At 46.1% G+C, this 21,199-nt stretch overlaps 1 protein-coding gene across 1 annotated transcript; it reads left to right on the forward strand.

The window, feature by feature from the left end:
* The first annotated feature begins 4,579 nt into the window (after nucleotides 1–4,579).
* Nucleotides 4,580–19,188, forward strand: LOC109769849 (putative disease resistance protein RGA3). The gene is made up of 2 exons (XM_020328557.3): nucleotides 4,580–5,451; nucleotides 18,827–19,188. The coding sequence occupies exons 1-2, from the start codon at nucleotides 4,593–4,595 to the stop codon at nucleotides 19,186–19,188; spliced, it is 1,221 nt and encodes a 406-aa protein (XP_020184146.3). The 5' UTR covers nucleotides 4,580–4,592.
* The last annotated feature ends 2,011 nt before the right edge of the window (nucleotides 19,189–21,199 follow it).

Here is a 21,199-nt window from a genome sequence, read left to right on the forward strand (position 1 = left end):
TATATCCACAGTCGATGCTTATGAAACCTAGCAAATGGATATGAAAATGGAATGGATGTTAGGATCTAATAAATGCCTAGTTTCTGACCCTATCATCTACGATCATTGCCATGCTACAATTGCAAGCAACCAGACATGCCTGAAAAAGTGATACAACATGGTCTTTTCATGGAAAACAAGGTTTTGATCTTTAAGAAAAACTAAACCTGTTATGTTGTGATCCAAATTCAAGTATAAAGATAAAGACTAACTTCTGACGAGTGGAGCGGAGCTCCGGCCCTTCACCAGGCTTGGGCCGGAGCGGAAACATGTCTCTAGATTTTCCTCACATGTGAGATCCTACAAGCCTACAAACACAGTAGAAACAAACCATTTCTGAATCTCGCCCTTCGTCGTCTCGCCGCACCAAATCACCTCTTGCTGTCTCACACCACTAATCCCATTCGTGTCAACTGCCAAAACCCATCTAAAGGTGGCATATAAGGTCCCCAAGTGAACAAGTTCAATCTTGTTTCCCGTGGTTGTGGGGTAGCATTTTTTTAATAATAAAGGGTGAATTTATTGATTTAAAGAGTCCCGTTTCGGTACAACCTCCCTCACAAAACATATAAAAGGCATTATGGACTTTTGTCAATTTGTATGTACTTTCGTATACGTCGGAAAGCTCAATTGGGCCGGCCCATTTGCGGTGGCAAATATCGAAATCCACAACCACTGAGACAGTCAACCTTTAGTGAACAATTTGTAGCTAGACACATTAAGTTACGGATGGGCTGTGAATTTTAAAAAGATTTTATGAATACTTTGTGAACTGTTCCTTTTTTCCATAGTTTGTTTTTCCTGTTACGTTTCTTCTTTCTTTTTTAAAAAAATCGTCGTGCTTTCAAAATGCTGTTCAAATTTTCAAACGTTTTTTATTTCCAAATTTTGTTCATAAATTAAAAAAATATTTGCATTTTTTAAAATGCCAGGTAACTTCAAAAAATATTTGTGTCTTCAAAAAATTGTTCAGAATGTCAAAACGCGAATAGTTTTAGCAAAATTGTGAAAACAAGCATTTTCGGAGAACACAAATAAATATTTAAATTCCAAAAGATTTTTTAGAAGTGCAAACAAAAAATGATATCAAAAAAGTATTCGAAACTTTGCCGAACATTTTTCAAATTTGTGAACAATATTTTTCGAAAATGGGATCATTTTTAAAATTCCAAACAAATTCCAATAGGCGCCCGACAAGAGCGATGGAGTCGCTTAGATGGGCAAGGCCTAAGATTTTATTTTATTTTCTATTTTAGGTAATTTGTTTTGTTCTCCTTTTTAAACTTTATTATTCTTTTGAAACTTGTTCAAAAAATTGAAATACCAAAATAACAGTTTGCAGTAACTAAAAATTCCTTTTTTCCTATAAATATTTGTTAAATTATTTTTGAAAAGTATTTGTTGTTTTCAATTCTATCATATGAAAAATTAAAATGACAGTTTTAAATACCTATATAAATTATGATTTAAAATACCTTTTTCCTTCAAACCTGGCATTGATGTCTACTCGGACAGGCTACGTAGAACTTGATGTTTTTTGAACATTCTTGAAATGACCCCAACTTTTGCCAGCAGGTGGCATGCCCATGGTAGGCATCGATACCCCCAATATTTTTTCCATGGCCTTGTATAACCAATTCAAGGCACCAACCCAAGTTGCTTGGGTTTTTGACAAGTTTTGCATTTTCTAAAGTTTTCTCGGTCGATAAATGGCTAGACATGTTGCAACTTATATACAGTGTCAAAAGTCGTTCAACCATTAGCATATCCATCTAGTAGCAAAAGTTGGGGTAATTTCAAGGATATCCACAAAAACATCATGTTCAACGGAGTGTGTTCAGGTTGCCCAGAAGGGTCCGTAAGAGAGCACGTTGTTTTTCGACATCCTTGAAATGGCCCTAATCTTTTTTCATGGCCTCATATGACCAATCCAAGGCACCATGACAAGTTGTTTTGGTTTTCGACAAGTTTTGTATTTTCCTCGAAATAGCCCCATTTTTCATGGCCTTGTATGACCAATTCAAGGCACCATGTCAAATTGTTTAGGTTTTCGCCCAGTTTTGCATTTTCAAAAAATGTTTGTAGTTTAAGTAAAATGTTTACAATTCAGAAAAAATGTTCTTCAAATTTTAAAAATATTGAAAAAAATCAAATTATTTTCATAAAAAAAAGGTTCACAAATTTAAAAAAAATCATGTCCCAAAGAAGTTCAAATTTTGGAAAAAGTTTCATTTAAAAAAATATTCCAAAAGAGGAGAAAACACATTAGTTCTTTTTAGCTAGAAAAAACTCTTTAGCTACAATACCAGTGTCCGGCCAGCTTGTATTCCAAAATAAAACTCCTACAGTACGTCCATTCTAGGTCAGAGTAAACTCTGCATATGTATAACCAAATCGTCTTTGTTCTGGTGGTATTAGCAAGTTCACCTCTGCTCAGGATTTTGCGTTCGATTCCTAACAGGCACATTATTATTTTTATATTTTCGAACTGTGCTACAGTACATAACACTAATTATTTTTGGATTTTCGAACCGTGCTACAGTACATAACACTAATGGGGCGGCCCAAGGCGGACTCAGAAACGTGACAGATCTTCATGAGTATTTTGTAGAAAGACCATCCTACTCTTTGTTATGAAAGGGTATGGACAGATCTGGTCCGTTGATGTGTTTAGGGGGTTGTACCGAAGCAGAAGTGTGATTTAAAATAAACACAAATACATCGAGTACACACTAGGCTTCTGCATATTTAGGATGCATAGAGCCTATAAAACATGGCGGCAAAAAGCTAAGTCATATAAAACCAAACTTATTCATCGGCGAAGGAAAAGGAAAAGAAAAACTTTGGTAGCATGAATTCCTTGCTAATATTCTACATGTGACGGGAAGATTTACCACGTAGACAAAATCATTGATGGAAGCTAGTCAAGAGAGAAGGGATGTTATTAGTTACCGTGACTGTCAAGCTGACCATGGATGCAAATGGAGCTTAAAGACGTCATAAACAGCAACATAACCATGGCCCAGCGACGCACTGCATGATCCATCCATTGTGAAGGCATATGGCACCCCAATTCCAAATTCGCCAAGACCCAACCTCACGGTTTATTTATATATAGTAAGAGAGAGAATGGTATCATGAAACAGGACGGAGCCTACCATATATAGAAGGGATGACCCAAAGAAGCACACATCGTAATCCTCTCCTCAAACAGTATGGCGCCAAACAACTACTAGAGTAGTTCGGGCAATCCAATACAACAGTGGCAAAGAAATTTTTTCTTTGTTCCCTTCTTTATGCATCTGTGGACCAACAGCTAGTACGTAGCTTGTGATGCCACAGCGAAGCCAGTATGCGTGCTGGCTCAAGCTCAAAGCAGAGCAAGGCAGAAGAAATGTTTTGCGAAAAAACTTCCGTCACCTTGTGGAGACCACCGGCGGTCAATCACCAGCACCAGCTGCCAAATCCATCGACGGCCGACCGAGAGCAGAGCCACCGGATACAACACCAACACCGCACCATGCCGACAAGGAATGGACGTGTGCCACCCGAGGTCGCGAGCCACAATAGTTCCACGTCGCACCTCTCCACTAGATTTAAGGATACAAGTCGTCGTGTGTTGCTCTTCTCAAGATTTAATGATACATCCAACTTTCTGATGTCGCATATCATATGCTAACAAGGTATCACCTAAACATGAGATGGGGAAAATGGTGTCGCAGTCTGGATGTATCTCAACCGGCATGTACTCCTTCCCAGTCATGCTCATAAGCTTATTGAAGCTGGCACTATGCTTCAGGACAAATTCTTTACTATCGCAATCCTGAAGGCACGGGAGTTCTAACCGAGAGATTTGGTTGTTATCATCGAAGGAAGCTACAGTGTAGTGTAAGTACCCCTGCAACGATCCAAATCTTCAGCCGTATGTGTCAGCGATCCTATTGGCGGTACTGGAATTCCTGAAGTCGATCAAGAGAAGCAGTGGGGGGTGGAAGATTCAACTCGTGGGCCATCAGGCCGGCCCACTCACGATCGCAAGATTCCCCAGTGGCTTGCAGACAAGGACTGGGCCTGCTAAGGCAGACGGATCTTGTCGGCACGCGCCATCGGGAACCACAGCATGGCCGGGACCCGGATGCGGAACGGGTCGAGCTGCCACCCTTGGGGGAGGTTCACGTCGGGTAACGATAGTGGGACACCCATGAGCTAGGAATGCATGCAAATGAACAGCGAGCGGTCGGCTTTTGGATTTGTGCCGGCGCGTTGGGCTGACGTTTTTGTTCGTTTCGACCCAAACGAGCACGCGCGTACCATTTGGGTCGGCACGTTAGAGTTGCTCTTATTACCATGCATGATTGTGCCAGCAAAGGATGGCAACGAGGAGGACAGGGCCGAATTGAAGATGGACAACTAAGTACCCCGCCCTGGTTGGCTCTGTTTTCGGTATAAGGTCTTGATTTGGAAATGGAACTCTTCTAATTCCAATTTATTTGTTTTCATATTAGGTGCTGAGCTACTTCACAGTCAATAGCCCGGTTGTTTTTCGTTTTCACATGAGTTGGAAGTTGAAGGATGCCCTTGAGACGATTGATGAACTCGTTGTGGAGATGAACAATTTCCGCTTCCAACAACATGCCGAGGCACCAAGTGTTGTTCATCCGCAAACACACTCTCGTGTCGATGAATCAGATATTGTCGGCAGACAAGATGACAAGGAACAAGTGGTGAAGATATTGCTTGATCACAATAACAGTAACAATAATAATGTCATGGTGCTCCCCATAGTTGGTATGGGGGGAATTGGTAAGACTACCCTTGCCCAACTTGTGCACAATGATCGTAGGGTGAATCATCATTTTGAGCTGGTATTATGGGTATGTGTCTCTGACAAGCTCGTTGTCGAAGAAATCATCCGATCTATAATAGAAGTAGCCACGATGAAGAAGTGTGATTTGACTCAGATGGAGGCAATGCAGAAGGAACTTAGTGAAGTGTTGGGCAACAAAAGGTACCTCCTAGTGTTGGATGATGTTTGGAATGAAGATAGTCAAAAGTGGGATGATCTGAGATCTTTGTTATGCCCAGATGATGATGGCAGTGCACATGCTGGCCCAGGCAGTGCTACAGTTGTGACAAGCCGCAGCAATCAAGTTGCTTCTATCATGAGCACAGTTCCTCGACATCAGATATCACTTCTAAATGTGGATCAATCATGGGAACTATTTTGCAGAATCGCATTTGGAAGGGAAGTGGAACAGCAAGAAGAATTTATTTCAATGGCTAAGAGTATTGTTCACAAGTGTAAGGGATTGCCTCTTGCTATCAAGACTATATCAACTTTACTTCGTTCAAAGAATCACAGTCAGTGGTTCACTATTGCGGATAGTGATGTCTGGAAGAGTGACATCCTCGCAACTGCATCCTTTTTTTTTTTTTGAGTTTTCTCCTTCACATCTCTTACGACCAGAGGCAGCTGCATCGGCTCGCAAAGCCATGCTGCTCTATATCAAGGTCGCTAGATCATATAGATAGCTAGCTGGCTTGATTTTTATTTCTAAACAGGTTATGTTTGAATGATGAATTCGAATTGGTTTATTTTACGACTGGTAGATGATTCCCTCATGGTGGACATGGATCCGCCCGACAACTACATTGACAGGCATGTGAAGTCACTTGCGATGACACTTCTAGGACGAGGATTTCATCGGCTATACGCAAAGCAACCATTCTGTAAGTGGAGAGAAACTAAACTATCCAAAGTGCATGCAACCAACGTTATTAAATCATTCTGGGCGACGAAATCTGATGCTGCAATAAGCACCAATGTGGATGAAGACAATTATATCATAATTAGATGGTTCCACTTCCAGGCACACGACAGATGGTACAGCTCCAGTAAGCCAGGGTGGAGACCAGACGATTCAGTCTCAGATGCAATATACAGGTTTTTTTTTCGAGAATGACGGGGGGCCAGGGCCCCACCGGTTGTTGTATTACTCGAAAGACTTGGCAGTCATACAGAGTTTTTCATCGAAGAGATCAAAAACTACCAACTAAGCAGCAAAAGCCGAAGAGGGGGAGAGGGAGAGTTACAGGGCCGAAAGAAAAAAAGCACGCGTCTCCAGGAACAGCGCGCGATCAGGAGCGTTGTAACGGTGGCTCCAGAGCATGATGTCGTCTGCAGTTCTGGAGAGGATGTCGCCAACGTTGCAGTCGACGGCGTTGAACGTGGCGTTGTTCCGGGCTTTCCAGATCTGCCAAAGCAGCACTAGGAGCCCGTCCTTCCAGAGCGGAGGCGAGGTCGGAGCACCCGGGGGCGAGGAGAGAATCCCGCCAACCGAGTCGAAGGGGCCCAGTCCAAGGCGGCGCCAGGTGGAGGCTGCGCGCGCGCACGAGGTGAAGATATGCACAGCAGTCTCCTCCGCGGAGCAGGAGGCACACATACTAGAGGGGGCGCAGTTCTTCGCGAACAGGTTCACACGCGTGCTGAGGCGGTCACGAGCCAGCAAGCAAGCGAAGATCTTGATCTTCCTGGGAAGTTTGGAGCACCAAATGTCGATGGAGGTCTGACAGAGCACTCCATTGGAGGAGAGAACCCGAAACGCAGCGCGTGAGCTGGACGCTAGGTCCTCGCCCCAAGCCATGAACCGGCGGTCCAGAGTGTCACCAAGCTGCAGGGCACGGATGAGAGCCCGGACCTCTCCCAGCTGAGAAGCAGCTACAGAGGAGAGGCGTCTCTGAAGATGAAGACCGTCGAGGGCGACCGCCGCCACAGAGGCGTTGGGGCGCGTGGAGTGGGAGAAGAGCGCCGCGTACTCGAAGCAGAGGGCACCACCGGGGCACCAGCGGTCATGCCAGAAGGAGGTAGTGCGCCCGTCCCCAAGCGCCACACGGGTGATGGCCCTGTACGTGGGGAGCCCCCGGCGGACGATGACCTCGAGGAAGGAAGGAACCGAAGAGCAGTCGCCAGCGTCCCCCCTGATGCTGCGGAGGAACCAGCTCTTCCAAAGGGGACAGTCCGGTTGGTGAAGCTTGTGGACGAAGTTGAGGAGCAGGCACATGTTCTGTCGTCGTAGATCGCGGATCCCGAAGCCACCCTCCTGCACATCTGCACACGCATTATCCCAAGCAACAAGACAGCGAGCGCCAGAGCACGTATCCTTGCCGGTCCAAAAAAAGGCACGACGTCTACGGTCGATCATCTCAATCACACCAGAGGGAAGCAGATAGGAGCACATAAAATAAGTAGAGAGGTTATTAAGGACGGCATTACAAAGTACCATTCGGCCACCAGAGGAAAGGAGCAGGGCACGCCAGCCCGAAAGGTAACGGTCGAAAGAACTGATGAGGGGGTCATAGGCGGAGATGGGGAGCTTCTGGGGAGACAGGGGGAGTCCTAAGTAGGGTTGAGGAAAAGAAGAGATAGGGCAGCCCAGGATCCCAGCCAAGGCCGCCGATAGTTCACCACTGCAGTGCATCGGGATGAACCCAGATTTGTGGAAGTTTATGGCGACTCCGGTAGCGAGGGCAAAAGCGTCCAGCAAGGTTTTGAGGTGGGTAACCGAGGGAATGTCAGCGCGGCAGAGGATAAGGGTATCGTCGGCGTATTGCAGAACGGGGCACGGGAGGGAAGGGTCAATGGGGTGGGCGAGCCGCCCCTCGTCGGAAGCACGGCGAATGAGACGTTGAAGGACATCCGCAATGATAATAAAAAGGTAGGGGGAGAGCGCGTCTCCCTGACGCAGGCCATTGCGACAAAGGATCCAGTCCCCAGGAACATTATTCAGGAGAACCGAGGTGTGACCGGTAGACAAAATAGCGCGAATCCAACCGCACCACTTAGAGTCAAAACCCCGAGCCGAGAGGACGGCAAGGAGGCTGGCCTAGTTGACGGAGTCGAACGCCTTCCGGAAATCGATTTTAAACACCACAGTAGGAGCTCGCCGGGTGTGGCAAACGCGAAGAAGGTCAGCAGCGTAGACAATATTCTCAGAGATGCGGCGGCCAGGGAGGAACCCGGTCTGATCGGGGTCAACTAGAGAGTGAATGTAGCGCTGCAAACGGGAGCACAACGCTTTGGTGATGGCCTTCATGATGCAGTTTTGCAGGGAGATGGGGCGGAAATCAGACGGCGAGCGAGCTGCCTCAAACTTAGGGAGAAGGACGAGGAAGGCTTGGTTTATGCGGGTGAGATCGAGAGTACCGTCATAGAAGTCATGGAAGACCCCTTCGACATCCGCAACGACAGTATCCCAGAACGAGGCGTAGAAAGAGGGGCCGAAACCATCCGGTCCGGGGCTGGAGAGACGGTTCATGTCGAGAAAGGCCCGACGGATCTCGTCCGGGGAGAAGGGGGCTGTGAGGTCACCGGGGAGCGGAGTCGAGTCGGAGTAGAGGTCCGAGAGGGAAAAACTCCAGCAGCAGGCTGGCGCCGTACCCAGGAGATCCTTGTAGAAGGTCCGGAGGGCAGCAGCTTTGTCCTCATGAGAATGGAGGTCGACCCCGTTGACAGAAAGGACGGGGATACAGTTTCGCCGAAAACGTGAGGAGGCGGAGGCGTGAAAGAAGCCAGTATTCTCGTCCCCATCCATGGCAAAGCGAACTTTGGCACGGAGCTTCCAGTACAGGACCCGCTCTTTGATGGAGAGGTGCAGGGCGTCGATAGTGAGAGTTCGGAGGAGACGCTCGAGGGAAGAGAGGGGGCGCAGCTCTTCAACGCGATCAAGGAAGCCAACGAGCACGCGACAGTCCTGCTCACGGCGGGAAGCAGGCGCTACCCGTCTCGTCCAGCGTTTACAACAAAGCCTAACTTGACGAAGACGAGCAACGAGTCGAGCAGTAGGATCCGGCCGAAAAGCGGAGGCCCAAGCTGCAACGACCGCAGAGCGGAACAATGGGTGCAGCGCCCAAGCCTTCTCATAGCGAAAGATGCGGGTTTTGGGGGCGGCGGAAGAGATCGACGCAACCAGGGGGACGTGGTCGGACGTAGAGCGGGTGAAGGATGAGAGGGTGGAAGTGGGAAACCTAGCATCCCACGACACGTTGACAAGGACCCGGTCGAGCCGAGCAAGGATTGGGGAGGACTGGCGGTTGGACCACGTGTAAAGACGGTCGCGGAGGGGGAGGTCAATTAGAGAGAGCTCATTGATGAAGTCATTAAAGAGTGCGGCCTCGGTCCGGCAGAAATTAGCATTGTTGCGGTCTTCGGGAGAACGAGTATGATGTCACTTCAAGGTTCACCTGTATGATGTCACTTCAAGGAACTAATAATTCTAATAATATTTTTCTTCCAAAATTTTTGATTCCTTTTGAGATGAAATAATCAATTTTTATGCCCTGTTAACTTATTGTCAGGGTGTGAGGTGCCTGCATGAACGTGTACCAGGTACACGGGGTTCTCTAGATTTACTTCTAGAGAAGGGAGCAAGTAGGTAGTATTTCTACCACATGAATCTAGAGGTACTATTTCTCAAACATATTTCTACCACATAAAGAACAAGCCAGACCTGTGGCGTCGAGGCTGCTGCCCTGCTGCCCTCCTACATCACCACAGAGTACCATCGTCACGCGTGCGGTAACCGCAGCTTAGATCGGAAACCCGAGGTCAGAGGAGCCGAAACCATGGGAAGCAAAGGGGGCGAGTAGGGGGGAGGGGCGGGGTGGGAGGGGGAGGGTGGGGGAGCTCACCATGGTGGGGATCTCGCGAGGAGGCGGCGCCGGTGACGGTGTAGAATGACCTGGTGCTCACCGAACTCGTCGGCGTCGATACAATTAGACGGCCAACAATCTCCTCCCAGCAACGGCGAGGGGCGAGCTCGACGGGAGAGCAGTGAGGCGGCAACGATCTCGGTGATAGGAGACGAACGGGGAGAAGTGGAATAGGAGCACGTCGGCGGCGGCGAAGAATCGGGCTGCGATGGGCAGTGTCGAGAGAGGGAGAGAGAGCTGGAACGGAGCGATACGGCGGCTAGGTTTGGGACAGGAGAAACGGCAGGGGTTTTTATCTCACAGCGAAATTCCAATAATGCCCTCGGCGGGCGATCAAAATTACACGCGGTGGCATCCTGTTTGTTTCGATCTACAGTTTCACGGTTCGATCCGACGGACGGGATCCTTCAGGGGCTTGATCAGACGGTCGAAAATGCATCAAGCTCCGGATCCGACGGCCCGTAATCGTAATCGCTAATCTATGAGGAGGTTGGGTTCCTCCCGGTATGTATCTTACGCGATGCCGGTTGGGCAAAAAAATACTGCATGCATGTGGGCAGGGTAAGCCCCACCTGTTCCCTTCTCCCATCTACCTCGCCGCACCACCAACTCTGTTTCCTTCTCCCATCTTCCTCTGTAATTCTCCTCCCACCAACTCTGTTTACCGATCTATCGAAACTTGAGATCTGTATCATCACAATGCCATCCTTTTTCCTTCTTTTCGCTGATGAATGCTGGCTACTCGACACTACGTACCAGGCGACTACACAGTTGCAAATTTATCACTTGCATTGTTATGTAAGTCACCTTGCACAAAACCATCCGTAAATCAAAAGATGCCTAATAAGGTATCTCAAGGAGCGCGATCGGACTTCATAATGAAGCCAGCTAGTACCCAAGAGCTAACTAAGCTGTATAATTTCAGATCATGAGACCACACAAATTCATTGACTGATTCTGCTTCTTACCATACTACCTTATTATTATTTCACACGCTTACTCTGCTCGATAGCTGCTATGGGCTTCTGGATCTTGGCCGGAGACAGGTGGCAATGCATGGGTTTCCTTCAGAGGTGTGGTCGCCACGGCTGTCGTCCTATCCCCTCCTGTCCATGTGTGCTCGGGGATGAGCTGCTCTGCCCGCCAACTAGCCGGCGTCCTACGATTGCCTTTTTTATATATAAAACTGGGCGGAAGCCTTTTTTATACCAAGTATTGCAGATATGCATGCATATCTTGTATGGGCAGTAGTACCTTCTACCTTGAGCAACGGAGAGTTAAAGAGATCTGAACGCTTCTTCTGTTTTTTCTTCAAATACATGCTCCTTGGTCCTAAAAAATGTGATGTAGCTGTGATAGAAAATACTCTGCAAAAACAATGTATACATGAAAGTGTGTACCTCTTATTGTTCCATTCCAATAAAGTTTTCTTGCATTGATAATATGTGTCTCATTTATATACTATAAGAAACATAGTACAAGGCATGTATATATCGACCTGGCAAAACTGAAAAGACAACAGAACATTGGCCTTTGCACAAAGAAACACCAGCCAAGAAGTAAAATTACAAAGAAGAACGAAGAATCATCTGAGCTCGACACCAACGCCCGTCACTTGTCTCTGGCACCACCACAACAGTCACCCCTATTCAACAATTCGTCTGATTAACCAGTTAACTTGCCGATTAATCCATTCTCATAGGGTCACGAGTAGCCGATAAGTTGATAAATCGTCCAATTAATTCATTAACTTCCTGATGAGCCTATTAATCCCCTACTCGTCAGTCAACCGGGCAGCTACCAAATAACAATTTCCCCAACAATGACAACCACCAAAGGAAAAAAAAATGATGGATCACCTCCACACCCGAGCTCGACGTGGCTCAATGGCTGTTATGTAGCTTTGCGGACCTTCAATGTGGTTCATCGAAGGTGAAACCATTATCTTTGAACGAATTATACCTGGACAACACCCCGGACACGCCATCGAATTCCAGATCCGGCACCCCCACGTGACTAAGATGTTGGAGGAGGAAACCATACCTGCCATCCACAAACCACAAACCCAGTTGGTCTGATGTATAGCAGTTGTTGCATAGCGGATGGTACATTGTAGTATATCACATACTGTAACAGCTAGAGTGTAACAACATATGCCCACCACAGCTGGCCACCACCACGGCTGCCTCCGCCGGATCGTCCATCTCGGTCCGGTCCCCCCAAAGGTGACTGGGCACCAATGCTTCCCCAAAGGAACCAAACCTCGGCTCCGTCATGGGCGTCGAAGAAGGTGTTGTCCCCTTGTCCACAGGCGCATCAACCGTCGGAGTAGTCTGTCCAGCGGAGTTAGGGATGTCATCACGCTTATAGTGATCCATGATGTCATCTTGACTCCCATCACCTCTCTCAGTCGTGTCATCATTACTACTGTTAGCAACCTCATCAATATACATATAGTCCCCAGTCTCAACTTTGAGATCATAAGTCATACAACAATAAGTCTAGGGCACGTAGTCTGGCACATGATCGATCTCGAGTACACCGATTAGTAACCTCGCAATGTCGTGAGTGTGTGTAAAAGGCATGTCCATCTGCTCTGTCTTGTGGATCAGCGATCCCAAACTCCAGGTCATTAGAAAATCATTAAGGGGCATAGACGGAGACCCGTGAAATCTGACCCATATCTATCTTAGAGGTAACCCGTCAGATTCCTGTTTCTTCCATTCATCAAACTCTAGGAAGCACGGGCTAGCTGGAACCTGCTAATACCAAACTGTAAGAGGCGAACAAGATCTTGGTTTGTGTTCCTTCCTTGGAAAATCCACTTTGTCAACATGAACAAGAGACCACTGAAAACTGGTAGATACCAACCGCCTCAGTTGGGCTAAGAGCGGGGAGTTCTTACAACTACTCTCTATGTTTTTCTTGGATGAGTGTAACCATATTTGTATCGAAATTCCCATCATGCAATATATATGCGGCGCACCTTAAGATTGGATTTTACACAATTTGCTACTAATGTTCACCGCTAAATAGAATTCTTATTACATACACATTGTTTTCCATGCATAAAGTATTTCAAACATAATGTTAACATTCACCAAAATTTTCCACTACAATGCGTATGCGGTGCACTAGTTGAGGATGGGCTATGAGTGAACACTGTTCGAGATGCCCTGATCTACTATAGTGTGGTACAACATCTAGCTACTTTTGTTTTTTGTTTTGTGTCGGGAGGGAAGTCTTGAGTGCAAGGGCGGGGGATGGGCCAAAGTGAAAATGGAACGTGTGCGAGCGCTGTTTCTCGCATTAAGCGAGACGGTAGCATCCCTCGCTGAAGGTTTTCCCTCCCCTGTGTCGTATAGGGACGGCCCCTTCGCGTGCGCATAGCAAGTAAAACGAGATAGCCACTCCGCCCAAGTCCCATTCGTGGTAAGTAGTAGGGCGCGTCCTACCTGAGGCGATTCGCGCCAGTTTTCTTCTTTTTTTCCTTTTGTTTCTTTTCTCTTCTTCTTCTCCGTTTCTTCATTCCTTTTTAGATTTTTTCTTCATTTTTATTCATTTCTTCTTCTTTTTTTATTTTGTTTCCATTTTCGGTTTTCTTTGTTCTTTTGGTTAGCATTCTACATTTTTTGTAGAATGTCAACAATAATTTTCTTATAGACGTGAATGTTTTTCCAATACAAATTACATATTTTTGTAATACATGGTGAATATTTTATGTATACAAGTTTTAAATATTTTTGAAATGCTTGAATAACATTTTTCAAATACAAGATTAATTTTTTAATAGATGGTCAACCTTTTTTTATACACATTTAACATTTTCCAGACGCTTGATTAACATTTTTAGAACACTTGTTCAATATTTTTAAATGATTAATTAACACACACACACACACACACACACATGATCAAAAAAATTCATCATTTTCATTTAACATTTTTTCAAATGCTTGAGTAAAAAAGTTCAAATACTTGTTCGATATTTTTTCAAATGCTTGATTAACATTTTTATATACATGAACACATATTTTCATCATCTTTTTAATACATATCAGCATTTTTCTTTACACATTTAACATTTCCTAAATACTTGATTAATATTTTTCAAATACTTGTTCAATATATTGTTTTCATAATTCTTGATTAACCTTTTTATATAGATGATAAAAAAATTCATCATTTTTTATACATGATTAAGAATTTCCAAATACTGTTCTATTTTTAATAAATGTTTTATAATTTTCATTGTAATATGTATTTATAATATTTCAAATTATAAAAAAATTACAAAAATGAAGCAAATAACCAAAAACAGGAAACAGAAAAAAAAAACAAAGAAGAGGTTGTGGCCTGCCACGCGCGTGGGCCGGCCCATTTCGCTCGCCCCTTTCAGCAGGTTAGAGGCAGGACTCGGTGAAGGCGAGATTTAGGGGCGCCCATGAACGTGGGTCTGTCTCTGTATTGTATCGGTGGGCCTTGGAGCAATTAATCTATGTGGGCCAGACGTAGAATCCAATGGCCCGTGAGATCGACAGATACACACAACCTATTGCTTTCTTCTTTCCCGATTACTGGACTGCTGTTGCCACTGACTGACCCACACACCACCGGTGACTGGCTGAGAGCCTGAGACCGGCAGTGACGAGATCGAGGTGGGATCACTGTTGATGTTGTTGCTGGGCTGCTATCTGGTGCACGGTGCCCTCGTGTTGTGGCACGACACGGGGGAGGGTCAGACTAGGCGCGACTGCAGCTATGGTCAACACGACGCGTCTTCCCCTAGTGCAGGACCCTCAACTTGGTGGCTCTTCGACAACTTTTGTGCTCGACGTCTTAATCTGCGATAATTTCTCCTGCAACTTGAGCTTGTGTTTCTAATGGTGGCGTTGTGCACATTGTGGTGCGTCGTCTGTAACCTTCTCTGTGTTGAAGCTGCTCCTCAGCCCCTCTTCTTTTTCCAAGTTGTTGCTTCTCACAACTCACACGAACATCCTTTTCTCTCCTTCCTATTTTCTTTTTGCTTCTTTCGTGAGAGGCACGTTTTTGCTTCCGCGAGAGGCACCGCCGTGCCTCTCGTAAATGGCTTTTGGAAAGAAAAAAAACATGCTCCCGATCTGGTTTTTTCGTGAAAAAAAGTTCGTCAAAACCTATCAACATGGGATTTATTTTTGAAGATCTCGTCACGAGGAATCCAACGATGAAAACAATTCAAGATTTGGACGCACGGTTTAAGAGATAAATCGTTTTGAATAGACTGATCTACAAAAAATGAAAAACTCCCATGTTGCAACGGCGGCTCACATGCAGCGCGTCACTTGTCACAACCTGGGAAGGTGGAAGTGATATTTGTAAGGAGTACTCCTCAATTATTGATTTCGAAGAAATCTTCCTCTTTTTATCAGAAGGTAGGTGTAGATTAGTTAGAAGAAAAGCATTCAACAGTTAAAAGAAAGAAAGCTCATTGTCCAAACAAATACAGTGTATGATATCCAATTATATACTTCATCCGTCCCAAAGTACAACTCCTATAGGTTAGTATAGATCATGCATGCAAAATAAAGCTCCAACGTTCAATTGTCCTCATCTAGGAGTATTGAACATATAAATCGGGTTGTGTTACCCGCCATTCTAGAGCAATTGCTTCGCGCGCTCATTCTCAATCGAACGATCTACCTCGCTGGCTCCCCGATCCCGCAGGATATTGGTCCAAAGTGGGCGGACTATGAGTCTTCTGGATACGGGCAAGTTTCTGAGTATGGACAAGTCAAAATTCATGTCTTTGGGATCATTGAAGACATCCTTAATCATAACACATATGACAAACCTGAAGCATCTACGCTATCTAGATTGTTCTGATTCTGATATAATTGCACTGCCTGAAGGGACTACCATGTTACGTAGCTTGCAAACATTGAAGCTCATTGATTGCTGGTTCCTTGGGAAATTGACAGAAGGCATGAGATATATGAGCAGTCGTCGACACAGCTTCTTTGTTATGTCTTGCCATTTGGAACGCATGCCACGAGGTATTGGTCAGCTGAATTCTCCACAAATATTGATAGTAATGCAGATCATGGAATTGATCAACTAAAAGATTTGAATCTAGGTGGTGCTCTTTTTTTGACTGAGCTGAGCAAAGTGCAGATGTGGGGCTTAGGTTGGGGTTGCGCGAGTCTGCTAGCTCCTTGAGGCCGAGGTGCGTGGGCTGCGGGCAGATGCGGTATGAGCGCGACGAGGGCGGCGGTGGGCAAGAGCTGATCTGTGCTGTGGCACGCGGTGGATTAGCCCGATCTGGGCTTCCAGCGGCGGCTGGCGGTCGGTGCGGTGTCCTCGCGGGGCACGTGGTGATGGAGGTCCAGCGAGGTGCTGCGGTGAGCTCGGGGTCAGATCCGGGCGACAGCCTATTTGGTAGATTCAGGTTCGAGGGCTCCGACCTCCGACTCCGACGGCGTGCTCGACCTTCGACGGCGTGCTCAACCTCTGTTACAGCGACAGCTCCTTTGCATCGCACGCCGCCCTCGGCTTCGGCGGCCGCTTCTCCAACTGCCTCGTCGAACACCTCTCTCCGCGCCCACGCCTCCTGCGCCGTCGCTCCCCGTGCACGCCAGACGCCGCTGCTGCTCGGCGGCCGCTTCTCCTACTGAATCGACCATCTCCATCGCCGGGGAGTTCCTCAAGATACCGCGCGCCGTCTGGGACGTCGATACGGAGGCGGCGTCATCCTCGACTCTGGCACCAGCTTCACGGTGCTGGCCAAACCAGCCTACCACGCCGTGGTGGCCGCGATAGGCAAGGAGCTCGCCGGGACAGAGAGTTTTGACCATGACGTTCGTTTTTCCTGATGGCGTGTGCCTAAATTATCTATCGATCTGCTGTGGAGATTTCTTTCATCGAAGAGTAATGGCTGTCATTGTTTGTGAGTTTGTCCCTGTACAACACATTTTAAGTGGGATCCCATTTATGCCCGCTTAAACCACCAAATCTCTAGTGGGCTCTCCCCTAATGCCCATGAAACAACGGTGGGACTGAGTGGGATTGTGGTGGGATGCCATCTACAGTCCCACCTGCAGCCTTAGGATTTGTGATCTTGGATGGGACAAATCCTGCTTCCGGATATACGAGGCTGACAATGACGACGCCAGCGGGGGCCGTCCCCTCTTTGGTGGCGTTGTCTTGTTGCTTGTTGCTCGAGGAGTCCAGATGATGCGGCTTGAGTCAGCATCAGCTACTGCTTTGGGTATGGGCCTCCGGGGCACAATATACATCATCGCCGATATAAACACTAAACAGACTTAAATATGGTTTCCAAAAAAAAAGAGGGTTATACCATATTTTGATCAGTACAACAGCAACAACTCCTGTTATGAGTGCTGGGAAGAGTTTACGCTTAAGATTAAGAGTGAGTTGGACATATACGCCTCGCGGTGAACGGAGACGTCGCCGTCTAACTTAAGCGAGGACATTGGGAAAGACGTCAATGGGCCATGCATGACAACCAACTTACTACGTACAGTAGAAAAGAATAAAAACCCAGCCATCTTTGTATGCACTGAAATTAATGAAGGCGCGCCTTCCGCGTTGGTATGCTAGCCCTCGACTGTTATGCACGTACTCCCTCCGTCCGAAAAAGTTTGTTCGTCAAATGGATGCATCTAGCACCAAGTTAGTGCTAGATACATCCATTTGAGAGACAAGTTTGGGACAAGCTTTTTCAGACAGAGGGAGTACATATTTAGGCTGGCAACCCTCCACTGCCTCCGCAACCATGAGCTAGTATTTCTCAGGGCTAGTTTACCTCAACATCGGGAGAGTTGTTGTCAGATAACCGGACCGGAGCACCCACTGAGTGGAGCCACCTGCCGGCATTCACGGAGATGGTTTCCCTGCTGATGCCGCTGCTGGGCAGATTGGGCGCCAAGGCTGTCGAAGCGCTGGTGGTGGAGCTTTTGCGGGCGTGGGGGCTGGACAAGGCCCGCCGGAGGCTGGAGCGCCACCTCTCTGCCATCCAATGCGTCCTGCTGGGCGCCGAGGCCAAGAGCCACACAAACCCCGCTGTCCGCCGGTGGATGACAGACCTGAAGACCGCCGCCTACCAAGCCGACGACGTCCTTGATGACTTCCGCTATGAGGCGCTGCGCCGCCGTGCTGCCCAGATCCGCCCCCACTCCATGGCGCACAAGGTGAGTCCTGGAGTAATAGTTTTTAGAAGGCTTTACGATGGTGCCGAAGTAATAGTGTTTAGAAGCCTTTTCATTTCAATTTATCTTTTGTATCCATTTCAGGTGATTAGCTACTTCACCGCTAATAGCCCGGTTGTTTTCCATCTCTCCATGAGCCGGAAGATGAAGGGTGCACTTGAAATCATAGATCAACTGGTTGTGGAGATGAACAATTTCCACTTCCCGCAGCATGCCGAGGCACCGCACGCCGACCATCCGCAAACACACTCTTGTGTTGATGAATCAGAGATTATCGGTAGACAGGATGACAAGGAACTAGTGGTGAAAACGTTGCTCGAGCAGTCCAACAACAACAGTAACAATAACAATGTCGTGGTACTCCCTATAGTTGGTATGGGGGGAATTGGTAAGACTACACTTGCCCAGCTTGTGCACAATGATCAGAGGGTGAACCATCATTTTGAGTTGGTCATATGGGTTTGTGTCTCGGATAAGTTTGTTATCGAAGAAATTATACGGTCTATAGTACAAGTGGCCACAATGAATAAGTGCGGTGCCTCGGCGTGCGGAATCAAGACCTAATGGTGGCTCGGGTAGTGTTGTAATTGTGACAAGCCGCAGCAATCAAGTTGCTTCTATAATGGGCACACTTCCTTCCCATCAAATATCCCTTCTAAATGAGGAACAATCATTGGAGCTTTTTCACATAAATGCATTTGGAAGGGAAGTGGAAAATAAAGAAAAATCGAGTTTAGTGGCAAAGAACATTGTCCACAAGTGTAAGGGGTTGCCTCTTTCTATCAAGATAATAGCAGCTTTACTTCGTTCGAAACATGTCAGTGAGTGGTTTTCTGTTCTAGACAGTGATGTATGGAAGAATGAGATCATCAAAACTACTGGGATTGTACCTGCACTACAACTAAGCTATGATCACTTGTCATCGGAAGCTAAACTATGCTTTACTTTCTGTGCTATTTTCCCCAAGGATTCCCCAATGGATAAAGATTTATTAATCCAACTATGGATGGCAAATGACTTCATCATATCAGAAATAAAAGGCCAAGAAATTTTCAATGTGCTAGTTTGGAGATGTTTCCTACAAGATGTTGAGATTCGGAAGAATCTACCATCTGCATTTGAAGACAGGTTCATCCAGCAACCAACTACTTGCAAGATGCATGATCTAATGCATGATCTTGCTGACTATGTGAGTGGTAACGATTGCTCCATTCTACAAGAACCTTCATATCACTAGTAGAAAAAGGGCCTATTGTCCCAGTTCGTGAGGGCCTTCTGTCCCGGTTTGTGAACCGGGACTAAAAGGTCGTTACTAATGCCCTTGGCCTTTAGTCCCGGTTCTTACACGAACCGGGACAGGACAGAAGGTCCTCCATGTGGCCGCTGCGGCCAGCCCAGGACGGAGGGCCTTTGGTCCCGGTTGGTGACACCAACCGGGACCAATAGGCATCCACGCGTCAGCATTTCAGGGGCTGGGGTTTTTTTTTTTGAAAGGGGGGGGGGGGGGTTGGGGGTTTTGGGGGGTTAATTTAGGTTGTTATTAGGTAGCTATTAGAGAGAAGTGTCCTCTCTTATATCTCCGTGCTTGGTTTACCAACGCTACGTACTGCTATGCCTAAACATGGCTTAGATTGAAGTGAAGGCAACATGTGGTGCATGTCGAAAGTAATACTAATCCTAACTTGATCAAGTTTGGATTGTACTACTTTCGACACGCACCACATGCATGTTGCCTTCACTTCAATCCAATCCATGTTCATTTCACCCGCTGATATATAATAACTCTTCATGCGCGCATCATGCATCATGCATCATTATATATAATAACAAGTCCTACTAATCATCATCATACAACTTCTACTCGTTATTAATAACAAGTCATACGATCATCATCCTCACAGTCATCGAACCAACCCTACTTAATTGTTCTTAGCACATGATCATCAGTATTAGGTAGGACCGAAATACCCTCTTTAAGGTAAAATAGCATAAAACAATATAGACCCTGACTCTCCATTATGGAGAATGGGAATCATCCTGTCTCCAATTCTTGCGCCTCGCTTCCTTTTGCTTCCAAGAACCTCCTTGCGACTGTCCATACATTTTTTTCATTCTTTGATTTGCATGTCTCCACTTCTTTTAGAAATCCGGTATGGATAGTTGAGATTCGTAGGATGACCTGGTTGTATATTCAAAACATCAAGCCTACCATTCTGATACATCAAATGAGGCACACAATCCTCTGGGATTATCTGTTGAAAAACATAGTAATAACTTCATAGTTAGCAATGATAATGTACTAGTTTTAGAACTATGCAAAATATGCACGGATGTCGTAATAGTAAGAAATCTTACCAGGGTATCTCCATAGTAGTTACCGTAGTTCAACACGTGCACTAGTGGCATGCATTGACCATAATGTTGAGGAGTTTGATTGTAGATATTGTAATTCTCAATATCAGTACAAAATCCGACCAGATGAGTTTTCTCCTTATAAGTTAACTCAGAGCCATCGGTGTAGTAGGTTCTGTCTACCATGTTCCGCACATTGTTTGAACAATCAAAATAAGCTGTCAATGAAAATAAGTTGTCAACTATTTTGAAATGAACAATATAAATTAGCTAATAACTATGTTTGAGAAACTCACATAGCGGTAGAATTGGAGGTGTATCAACAAGGACCCAAATGTCCATATTGTATTGCTCGATGTCAGGATCACCAAGATCCATGGTGACAAGCATACCCTCATCAAAACCATACATCTTGCAAAATGCTTCCCAATTTTTGCAACCAAAATGGGTTACGCTCTCAGAATTATACAACTTTACTTCAAAATCTATATCATGATGGGTCCTTAGGTGAATTTTCTTTGTTTCCATACTTTCATGGTCTTCAAAACCCATCCTCTCCAAGACGTAGCGTCTTGCATGGCATGGGATAAGCTAGCCGAATTGTAAAAGATGAAAAGTACACGTTGAAATAGTTGAAGTCGTGCTTAATTACGAAAAAATAACACTTGTCATCGTTGCGTACCGTTTCAACATCGAACGTCTCCTCCAGCTTAATACTGAAGCGCCGATCTTCGTCCAGGTGAGGCCTGTCGCACTGACCTCGGTCGTCGTGGCACCAGTCGCACTCCCCCGGGAGACTTTCGTCGTCCGAGTACGACATTTCCTATGTTCATAATTCAAATATTAAACATCTACAATTAAATATATGTACTAAAAAACCTAAGTTAGATGATGGT

This window comes from Aegilops tauschii, chromosome 7 (genome assembly GCF_002575655.3).
Source record: "Aegilops tauschii subsp. strangulata cultivar AL8/78 chromosome 7, Aet v6.0, whole genome shotgun sequence".
NCBI classification, from domain to species: domain Eukaryota; kingdom Viridiplantae; phylum Streptophyta; class Magnoliopsida; order Poales; family Poaceae; genus Aegilops; species Aegilops tauschii.